The sequence below is a fragment of the Phaenicophaeus curvirostris genome, chromosome 6 (genome assembly GCF_032191515.1).
Source record: "Phaenicophaeus curvirostris isolate KB17595 chromosome 6, BPBGC_Pcur_1.0, whole genome shotgun sequence".
In the NCBI taxonomy this organism is placed as follows: domain Eukaryota; kingdom Metazoa; phylum Chordata; class Aves; order Cuculiformes; family Cuculidae; genus Phaenicophaeus; species Phaenicophaeus curvirostris.
Window position 1 is genome coordinate 11326161 of NC_091397.1, and position 11723 is coordinate 11337883.

At 40.8% G+C, this 11723-nt stretch overlaps 1 protein-coding gene across 2 annotated transcripts in view; it reads right to left on the bottom strand.

The window, feature by feature from the left end:
• The window catches only part of DIP2C (disco interacting protein 2 homolog C), a 148209-nt gene extending 137132 nt beyond the window's left edge, over positions 1-11077 (bottom strand). For both annotated transcript variants that reach the window (XM_069859320.1, XM_069859319.1), the window contains exons 1-2: positions 11010-11077; positions 8304-8471 (exon numbers count right to left, since the gene is read on the bottom strand). In XM_069859320.1, the coding sequence (XP_069715421.1) occupies positions 8304-8409 (106 nt within the window). In that variant the 5' untranslated portion in view covers positions 8410-8471; positions 11010-11077. The remainder of the gene's footprint in view (positions 1-8303; positions 8472-11009) is intronic.
• Between the last annotated feature and the right edge of the window lie 646 nt (positions 11078-11723).

An 11723-nucleotide genomic window follows, 5' to 3' on the forward strand; every position in this document is an offset into this window, starting at 1 on the left:
AATGGACTCTTTAAAAAAAAAACAAAACCATCTTTTAAAAAAAGTTGGCATTGTACACTTATTTCTTTGTGAAAACAAATAGAACTCAAAATACTGCTTCTCTCTTCAATCTGTGGAATATCAGCAGTGTGAAGTATGCTTTGATTTTGTGAAGAAGTGGCTGTTTAACTACAAAACGTACTTGGAGTAAAACCCCATAAGTGCATAAAAGTGTGAATCCATCAATATTCTTCTACTCAGATTGTGATTAATAATTCATAGTCTTAAATAAAATACAGTGTCTTCATTTAACTGCTCTGTCTCCACACTATGGTACTTTACAACTTCACTTGCCCTCAAGCCTCTATATTCTGTGAGGCAGGTGAACCTAACTTCTGAATCATTCAAGAATCAGAAGCAAGATTTTCTCCTAATTTGTATATCTAGAGCTTTTCCTTCTTTACTGGGTCACCCCAAGAACCAGCAATATCAATTTAACAGTAAAATTCATTTGGTTTGAAAATTTTCAAAACAAAATATGTTTCAGTCTGTACGACTAACCACCATTACTCATCTCGGTCCCCATCTGTATTGTTAGGAATGGAACACTTTGTGGAAATCACATATATTTACAAAAATGCCAAAGAAAACCACACCCCAAAATCATGCACGCAGAACTGCTAATGTGTGACAGAGGTTTTGTGAAGAAAGCAGTGCCACAACTTCCCATGGCAAATGACTTGTGTAGGGCAACAGTATGTGGAGAAGAACAAACAAAAATAATTGAGGCATTGCTACTGAAGTGCAGCATCATGATTGCACAGGGAAACAACAAAACCACATACAACAGGCTTTAGAAACACAGAAGGAAATTAAATTGTGAGGAAAAGCATTGGTTTCAGAGGTGCACAGCTGCTGTGGGGAGATGCTTCAGGCAGACCTGAATGCATTCAAACCTGTGGTCTCCTTCCCCTAGCCATGTGGCAATGAGACACTTCAGATGTCTCAGGCTCTTCTGCTGTCGCAGTAGGCAGTGAACTCCACTCTTCTTCAATGTGTAAGAAAGACAGTGCCTGTAAGGTAACCTCAAACACTGATCCTGCTATTGAAGACAGCAGGACACCCAACTGGCCAGGCAGCATGGCCACCTATGGCATCCCCCAACACTGCAAAGGTCTCTTCCCTCCTCCAGTCCACTACAGACATTATGCTGCTGGTTTTTCTTACTACAGATACAGAAATCTCTCACCTGATCTTAAAATTCAAAAACTTTAACTACTTTACCTCCCTCCTACTTTGTATATGTGTGTTTGTTCTTTTAAGTAGACCTGTTCTGGAGTTTCTTCATACAGTGAGGAAAGAGATGGCCTCAACATCCTGCCCTAGTAGTCATTTAAGGCCATAGCAAACTAAATATTAAAATATCTTCTGCTTTTATGAGGTCTGGGGATCATTTGATGGCTTTACTTCCCACCTTCCCATGAACATAAAAACAGTGAATAAACCTCCACCCAAGTACAGAGCAGGACGTGTGAACTTGGCTTGCCAATAGCACAGCTTTATGTGAGGAAGTTAATTCTGTGCTAAAACACAGCTCTCCATCAGCCATCTCTGGGGAGAACTCTCTTCATAATAAATTTTCTTTAACATGAGAAAACACAAAGCATTATCCCACTTTGGAGAGACAGTAAGAAACCTGATGAGGGTTCCTTACTTGAGGGGCTGGGGCAGGAAATAGCTGGCACTGTCTCAGCTCATACCTTTGCTTCCCTTGCACCCGCTCCCTCGCGGAGCACCGATGATGGTGACACAAAGTACACAATAGCGAAAACCTACATGCTGCCATTCCTGAGCAATGGGTAGGAGTAAAAGCCATACAGAATAATGAATACCATGAAATCAGTGAAGTGCTGCCATAAATAGGAAAGCGGTGTTAACAGTACGATCGTTCACCTCCATGAAGGCTCTAGCAATACAGTGCAGTAACAAATATCTTTATTTTTTTTACTTCTACTTCTAAACATAACTAAATCAAAAAAATTGATAGCTTTCACAGCCAGCACACAGGGTCTGTGCGTTAAGTGCTAATGCTTGTTCAAGTGCTGCTTCACCTCGATGCATTTGCGAATTGGTGGAAGCGGTGGCACAGTGGGCTTTGAGAATTCATACTTGGATTGATTCCTAAATTTAAGGAGGCATCAGAGCAATGAATGGCTTTCATAAAAGAAAGGACAGTGTCACATCAGTGCCCTGTACACAGACACAATCACAGGCACTGTCAAACTGGCAGCATTCTTAATAAGGCCATAGTCCCCCCCAGTCTAGCAGCTAAAGCATGACTTTAAAAAGTAAGCTCAATTAGTACCAACGACCAACTCACTACAAGTCATGAAGAATTTCAGCAAAATGTGTAGTCCTGGAACACAGTTATTTTATACAAAAGGCTGAGAAATCAGTGCTTTGTGCTCATTACATTACACATAAGCATTACTGGGTGTACTGGAGCAAAAAGTCACATTCTTAATACACACATTAGTTCGTTTATCTAATGCTGCTAATGTAGGATTCAGCTTGCAGATTAAGACACCTATATTTAGGTGTCTGCAAGGAGATAATTAAGCTAAGCTCATATTATAAAAAGACAGAGACCTACATCAGGACTCAGGAATCTAAGCAGAGGTGCCCAAAATCTTTTCAGATGTTGTGGGCTATGATACCTGGCCTGATCGGAATATGGCATATGTCCCCTTTCAATCCTGTTTTATCTGTGCTCACTCTGTGCAGATATATCTGATACTGTAAGAAATCCTAAACGGTATTAGACACCTATCTTAAGGCAACTCCATGAGTTCAGTGAAGCCTTCAGAGCTACGCAGGTGGTCAGTGGACGTATCTGCTTTGGAATAAGCTGAAAAGCTCTCTGGGCTTCATCAGCTGAATTAACTGTGTCCCTTCACATAAGAATGGGAGCTTAAATACCAGATTCATAGGCAGACAAGTTAATGCAGATATATATCAATCCACAAATCCTAATCTGCAAGCTGGATTCTGCCTTTACTGCGTTTAGTTAAAAATGGAAGAGGCTCAGTAAAGCTATTTAAGCAACACCACTACCCAAATTGGCTAGTTTTATTTTTAAGTGCATGGAAGGCACAAGCCACTTTTTTATTTTGTCTTCACCTCTTTGCTCCTCCTTTATTTATTACTTCATTTTGTAGCTAAGCTGCAGTGCTGTGTGTTGATAATGTGGCAATACCTGCATTGCCCTCTCCAGTGAAGGACAACTGAATCCTTAATGACAGCTGACAGATTGCTTTGGTTTATCTCTTACTCCTATGTTTATGTCTATTTTTTTAAATCTAAGAATATTTAAAAGCTGAAATGTCTAATTGACGAGAAGGCATTCTTAGACACAGGCTACATTTATTGTTCTAAAACTAACTTACAGCATGTGTAAGGAGAGAGCTGCAGCATAAGCCAAACAACTCCCGGGCTGGTGGGAAGGTAGGCAAACTGTGTTTGCAGTGCAGTTTTAAGATACAGTATTTACCTTCTCTTCAAAGTATTTCTTGAGCTTCTACGCAATGGCTGGTGGCTCAGCTTTTAAAGCAAATCTGGGTGATGAACACACTGCATTTTGTAAACAGGTTAAATGTCACACCATCCCCATGAAACTTGTTACTTAGTCTGGCATTTCACTCTTCCCATCAAATGTACATCTAAGTAATGAATTCACTGGATAGCCAAGGGATATTTAAAATGCAATACTCCTAACTAAAGACAGGCAGGAAAGTGGAGCCACTTTGTGTTAGATAGATCTGGAGAAAATGAAATTCCTGATAAGATATTTTTAATTAACAATCTTTCCTTTACAGGTGAGCTTCCACACTTACTCCTGCACTTGGTTCTGATTTCAAATAACGCACGTACATACTTCAAATCAATCTTCTTACTATTACAATCTCAGTTTTCCCTTCCATCACTTTCTTGCAAGCACTAAGCCTTCAGTTCAAGCTTGGCATGGCTAACATGGGCTTCTTTTTTCTCCCCATTATCTCAGCAAAAGCAGACATCACATTACAGCTGCAATTCACATGCAATCTCTGATATCCACTTTTGTCTACATAGACTCACTGCACCAGTGTAACATTAGAAGATTCTTTGGGGACAGTATGTAGGAATAGTCTATCTGTCCACATAGCAAACACATTCCACAATGCACTGGTTAGCCTACACTGCCAGTAGTTTAATATCCTACTTTCAGCTTTCAATAAAAGAAATACGCTGCACACCTGTTGCGTGTTGTGAATTCCAGCAGTTCCACATTTTGACAGTGGCACACAGGTCTCCATGTGCCTCCACTGGCTCCAGTTCCTCTGCTCCAGCACATGCAAGCTCTGTTTCCAGGCCCTTAGAGGTAACTCTCTACCTTTCATTGCTCATCTCTGAGTGAGCCATCCTTTCTCATCCATTTGTCAGACTTTTAGATAAACATCTTCATGTTTCCTCCTATGCTCTTATGTTTCACAGATGCCCTCCATGAACATCAACAGATATTTCACTGAAATTCTTCAAATTCTTTGAAAAACACCTCGACTCTGATGTGTACTAAAAATATCTTCTCTTCCAAAAAATCAAGCTGAATGCTGAAACCACTACCCACATAACTAACTGATTTCATCATGTACCCATTTCTTCCCCATACAAACTTCTTTTGTCTTTACTATTAGGGTGTAAAGCCTTTGTAGAACAATACCTTTTGCTCTGTGGTTGAACAAGGTTTGGTATTATGAGGTTTTACTGCAGGATAGGAAACAGAGGTGCCATCATAAAACAAAGACTGTGTAAAATAATAAATGGGCCATTACTCAGCATGGGAAAAGCTAAGCAGTAAGCATCATGCTTTAAGTGATGGCACCAAGGGGTAGTTCTCACATGCTTTCAGAACCTCCCCTTTTAGCCAAACTTTGCTCTGCAAGGCACTCACCAATTCAAAGCAAAAACCCTTTTTGAAAAAAACAAGATTTACTAAGCATTCATCTATGTGCCATAGTTTCTCATATTTGAAACATCTGCCACACTGTTTTCAGAAATGTGTCCATGAGTTCCATATGCCTTTCAATGAGATCCATGTTCTCAACCTACAGATAGGTTTTGAAATGCGCCATTGCGGTTATCCCTTGTTAAGAGAACTTTAAAAATTAGGAAGGCAGATCTGATAGGAATATTTGTTATTAATAAACTGAATGCATGGGGAGGGGTGGGTGTGTATTCAGTTCCAGATCAAGCTTTGTTTAAATATTTCCTTGCAATCTTTGCAATCCATATAATGTCTGTGGAATAGAAAATGAAGTTGTAACTGCCAAGTTTAATTTGTGTGCTAAAGGGCTAGCAGCAGGAATAGGTGAAAGCAAATGCATGCACTCATACACATTGAAAAAAATGAAAGTGTAGGCATACATTGCAGATATATAAAAATATATATATGACATGTTAATAACAGAGGATACAGAAATTGGTCCCTGTAATTTTACAGGAAATCGTTTCTCCTTAAGGCAAGGGATCTTCTGTGCTAATATATTATTTCCTGGGACCTACAGCAAAACTGGGGAGGGACTCCTTATCAGAGTGTGCAGTGACAAGGCAAGTGGGGACAGTTTTGAGCTGAAAGAGGGCAGATTTAGATTAGATATTAGGAAGTAATTTTTTACTGTGAGGGTCGGTGAGGCACTAGCACAGGTTGCCCAGAGAAGTCGTGGATGCCCCATCCCTGGGGGTGTTCAGGACCAGGTTGGATGAGACTTTGAGCAACCTGATTTAGTGGATGGTGACCCTGCCCTTGGCAGAGGGATTGGTCCATTCCAACCCAAACCATTCTACGATTATATGATTATCTTCTCTGCACTTCATAGCTTGCCATCTCCCCATGCTGGACCTGTTAGGGCTTCAGCAGTGGGAGGGGCATTAATATGCCTCCAAGCCTATAAAAGGAGCAGCAGGTGACTTTTAAACACCACCTCTCACAGGTTTGTTAGCTACCGTAAATAAAGCATTGGTGACTGGTCTATATAGTTACGCCACAAACAGAGCTTCACTGGTGGCACCAATGACGGGATATTACAGAAAGTAATCTAGTGTAGACACAGTGCTTGATTAAGAGAGAATGAACTGCCCATGTCTAAGCCATTAGAAGCAAAGCTGAATTGAGAACAACATCGTCTCTGTTCTGTGAGTGAATAATCAAATTTCCTGGCAAAAGACTGGAAGCAAATTGGGCAAAAGCACAGCTTATGGGGCATGCAGGTAATTCAGTTATTTTTCTTCTACGAAGGGCTTCTTTTAGTAGTGTGCACGCAGCTGTCCACATGTTATCTTACCCAGAACTGACTGATTTAATCAAGATAATCTTCAGAAAGATATTCTGAAATAAATGCCTGTTTAAGTGGTTATTCTTTCAGCTCTTGGCTGTCAGGGCTCCTCTGCAGAGGCAGCAAGAGAAAGGTCACAGCACAAGAGAGATTGGGATATACGTGCAGATGTAAAGGTCCAGATTCCCTGTTGTTTTTAGATGTCTGACATACGGGCATGCTAAGGAAAGAAAAACTACTCTGCACGCAGAACATCTCCAGCCACAGACTGACATCCTGAGAAAGCATTTTGACAGAACAAAGATGTACTTTCGTCTCCCTAAGTTAAAGCAGGTGGGGATTTAATGGGAAAGAAAAAGGGGGCTCCCCCTATTCCTTCTCCCATTAACACTGCCAAATGCAGCATATCCGTTCCGGATTTCTGGATGTTCGACAGCCTGGCTGGAACAGTACAAATGTCCTTTGCATATGTGCAGTCTGTGCAGCATCTGGATGTGTCAGACCTATTGTGCATGCACTGCAGAGTCAACTTGCAAATGTGCAGCAGATCCAGCAGCCTGTTGTGTGTCAGGCTTACTGCACGTTTGCTGTACAGCATATGTGACAATATACTCTCTAGGATTCTCCTGTCAAAATAAGGAAGCCTAAGAGTGAACCCCCACATCACTGGGTATAATATGAACCTCATGGATGCCCAGCTTCCCCTTTTGGATTAGGATGATACCCATTCCTGAAAAGTAACAGCACTTCCTTTCTAAATGATGGTATCCCAGTAGTGCAACAAAAAGACCACTGGTATAGGTCAAGATATATATATGTGTGTGTGTGTGTTTATAGATGTATGTAGCCAGCCCTTCTGCTGCCTACATTTAATTCATGGTTTCATATAGAATCACCTGGTTGGAAAAGACCCATAGGATCATCGGGTCCAACCATAATTCATTCTGTTAAACCTTAAATTACAATTTAAATTTAATCTTTCCCATTTCACAGAAATCTTGGGTAGAGGAAGTCAATCATGTCAGACTGAGAGAATCTAACTTAGAGGAGGAATACAAACACCATGGCCAGAATCTGATATGGATGTCCTTTATAGCATTATGGAAAATTGGTTTCAAAATGATTGGGGAAGGGTATCTTAAAAGGATCATCTTTTTACAGGTATGTCTTGTCTTGACAGAACTGCAAATCCTGTCTTCCCTCTAGCCATCTCTTACACTGTGGACTGCCTTGTGGGAGTGTGGACAAGCACATAGGCAAGACTGCAATGTTCTCCATGTGTCCACATGGTTAGCGGGAAAAATATCTGGTGTCTTGAGGGGCTGTGAATTCTCTGCAGCATTCCTAAAAACCCCAGAAGTAGGAGCAGACTACCTGCCACTAGCCAGAGAAGGGCACGGCTGTCCACGCTGTAGCCACATAGCCCTGCAGGATGTTCTTCCTCCAATCTGCTCTACCAGCCTGATGCCTGTTCCTAAAAGTCAGTCTGATTCTGAATGGTTTGGATGTGAGTGGAGCTATTTCCCCTACTTGAAAATAGCATAATTTAGGGGTGCTTAGATTTTTACAGCTTCCTCCGGATTCTGGTAGGCTTGGACCTGTCCAGAGCTCTGTAAAAAGGCCATGCCAAAAAGGGAATTAGAAACACATGCCTTCCTGTGTTTCGCCAGCTTATTGTATGAAACCTCCTCCAGAGTATCCAAAGTATGGAAGCTAAAAGACATTAACATGTTCAGATGTTACTAAGAAGGACTTCTTCCTTCTCCCTTCTCATCACTTCACTCTTAGGCAGATAAAAGTCAGTAACGGCCTTCCAGATGTTGTCCTTTGGTTGTCCTGCCTTGTCACTAGCAGCTCCTAGTCTATCATGTTGATATAGGTGTCTACCAGAGGCTTCCAGATGAGGCACGGTTACAGACAGATATGCACTGGAAAAGATACATTCATTGTGCTCACCAAAACGAAAATAAAAGAGAGGCCGGTTTCCTGCTGTGCTGGCTGCTCTCTCTCTAGCGGCCGCTTCCCGGATGTCACAGACACCAATGTTGGCAGTGCGGAGCATTCTTCTGGCAGCTCCTTCACTGTGTTGCAGTCTACACCGTACCGCGGCAGCTCCATTCGCTGCTGTAACAAGTTGAAAAAAACTAATTAATTCACGTTTAGTTTTTTTACATTTGTTACAGCAACGAATGGAGCTGCTGCCCCCATGCAGTAGAGCACACACGCACACGCACGCACAGACACCACAGGACATTCATGGAGCCAACGCAGGTCAATGTTCCACTCTGCCAACATGGGCGATAGGAATGTTAGCAAAGGTGCAGTGAGAGGACTGAGTGTCCCGACAGAGGGGAACTGCCTTTGGATTTCCTTTAGTTTGCTGAAAGACATCACAGAGTGCAAATCCCTGCCCTTCCTCAATGCCTCCAATCCTAGTGAAAGAGCCATGGCCATTCCATACTGTTTACAAATATCTCTAAAACATCTATTCCATTTTCATTGCAAGATCCAGGACAGTCAAAGCTTATAAATTCTTGCAGTTCCCCATCAAAACAAAAAAACCCCAATTGACTAATTGGCCATGTATGTAATTGTTCAGACATTAACAGAAGCTTTCAAAAGGCAGCATCTGTTTTGTTATCCTGTTTCTTCTTGAAAAGGATTCATCTCCTCCTTCCTAGTGATCAGGGACCTTAAGTCATTCTGATGAATGAAATCTTAGAAGGAGAATATCAAACTGAACTGTTTCAAGTTTCTTCCAAAAGGTAACACAACAAAACAAACAAGAAGTACAAAGACAGCAAAGACCCAAGCACAAATAGTAACCAGTTTCTGGAGGAAAATACTTTCATTCAGTAGAAGCAGTGTCTTCCACTATAATAAAATAATTCATTTAGCCATCAGCTAAATGATTGAGCTTGATGTACGTACAAGAAAACACTGGACAGTATTTCAATACTATTCCTCTTCATCTTATCACAACCTTCCTTCACTCATTCATATTCCACATTCCCAGTGTAGGATTTTCTGGGAAGGGGTAGAACAGAAAATGTTCACTCCATTTCGTCCCACTTTTAGAACAGCTTTAAGTCAACTACACCCTCGGTCATGACCTCTTCAAATTATTGAATAGACCTCACTATAGAACTGGCTTACGGAGATCCTACTGCTTCAATATCACAACAGAGACCTTGGAAGATAAACCTTAGAGGGTTCATCATCTTCTATTTTCATTATTACATGCATGATGAATCCCCTACAGTTTGATCAGAAGACTTTCTGGAGAAAGAGTTGTTTTTTCTTGTGTAAAGAAAACAAGGCACAACTAACTGTATAAACAAATACTGGCAGCAAATGTATCTCCGTGTTGAGGATTACTGTGAGGCAACAGCCTCTACGTAACTCAGTAAACCTAACTGGGTCTCACGAGAACACACTGTGAAGGGTATTGTATGTCTGACAGCCTGGCTAGACCAATAAATATCCAGAAATTTAATAATTGCACCTCTGGTATTGTAATTCTGTTGATTTGATTTGTTTCATTCTCTAATGGCTCCCAATGGTTAGGAAATTTCACAGACACCCTCAAATCAGGCCATATCACTTCAGAACATGCAGGTGTCTGTAACACTGATCTCTTTTGTTGAGTTCCCACCAATGGAGCAGACCAAGTGAAATCCAAAGGCACAAAATACCACTCTGCTATGGAGCTACCTATATATACACCTGAAGAATAGAGAACAAGGCAGTGCCTCCACACATGAGTAGTTTGAATAGAAAATTATCAACACCGCCGTAACAGCATGGTTTTGTGAAAAGAGGAAACTAGTTCCCAGTCCTGCAATGAAAACAGGCCTGAGAGGACAGCTAAGCCCAAGTGGAGGCTCTGTAAAGTGAATGAGATGCCACGACTGTATGGGACATGCTCCTCTGAGGCCAACACAAAGTGGAGGTCTACATTAACACCTACAACTACATATTCAACTTCACGGTGCAGTGTCTCAGAAGAGTGAAAGAACTCTGAAGAGTTCTTATATATATATATATGTAAAATCATTTCAATGAAGCAATAAATTATTAAATTTAGTTTGAAGATACTTCTGCACCTTCTAGGCAAGTACATGCAAACCATCCCTCAACGCTGAGACCAGGTATCTGTAAAGGACTGGTTGCCCACACATTATAGGACAAGCTGAACTCCAGAGATGTTGCTGCTCTCTCTAGTGTTTTCAAATGAGAGATTTGGGCAGGAAATCCAGAAATGGAGGAAGGTAGAAAGCTTCAAGGTTCTCTTCCACTCTTTTGTATACATCTTTTCAGGAAGCTTTACTTGGCTGATGTCATAATGAGTTAGAACATCACATTTTCCTCTGTATTTTCCATTACTTTTAACAAACAATGCCTCTCTAATGAGCGTAAGCTGATTTTGTTTTCCAGACATGACTGCCAAACCCACAGCAAGGTATGTAAAAAATGTACACACACATCAAAGCAACATATATATATATAAATAAATATACATAAAATGGATGGAATAAGCTTTTTCTGCATAACAATAGCTTTGTTTCTGCCACATGTATTTCTTCAGAGATGCAGATTTTTACTGTGGCAACTAACAGTACATTTGACATCTTCATATATCGCAAGCACAGATACACGTACCAGGAGGCTGTGGCAGGTAAGCCCCAATTAATTTTGATCGCTTCTTTTCATATCCCTTCTGTGTGATGTCACCTGCCAAGAAAAGAAAAGGAAAATCAATAAGATGTGGATAAAGACAGTGTCTAACTGTTCAATGGCAGCACCATCAGCTTAGCCACCACTGCACTGTTTGTCTGTCTTGACAATTATAACGAACAAATGAAAAGCACGGTATGATCATTCCACCCAGAAAAAACTCATTTACGCCAGAGCCAGCCATTCTGACAAGTAAATACCTAGCCCTGATTTATTCCAGTACCAGAGTCCAATAGCACAGAGTTTTAAACCCATTTTGAGATGCTGTCACACATGCATGTCATACAAGCTGCAATGACCTTCATTAGGTTAATAAACAATGGATTATACAGCATGCGTGGGCCTGTGGTGGCTGGCAAAACACATCACTGATTAGCATTTTTTATCATTAATGGGATTTTTCTAATCAAGCGTGTAAGGCACAAAAGACGTGAAACTGCTGCTATATCATTTCTGCAATATAAATGTTTTAGCTAATTTCTAAGCAGTGCTGAGAGGAACAAAACCAAACCAAACCAAATCTACCACAGATTCACCAGAAAATAGTAGGATAAAGACTCTTCACCTGACTTCCCTATTAAATCTCAAAAAAAAAAAGAAGAAAAACATTTTAATTTCTTAAATTCAATTACTATGACC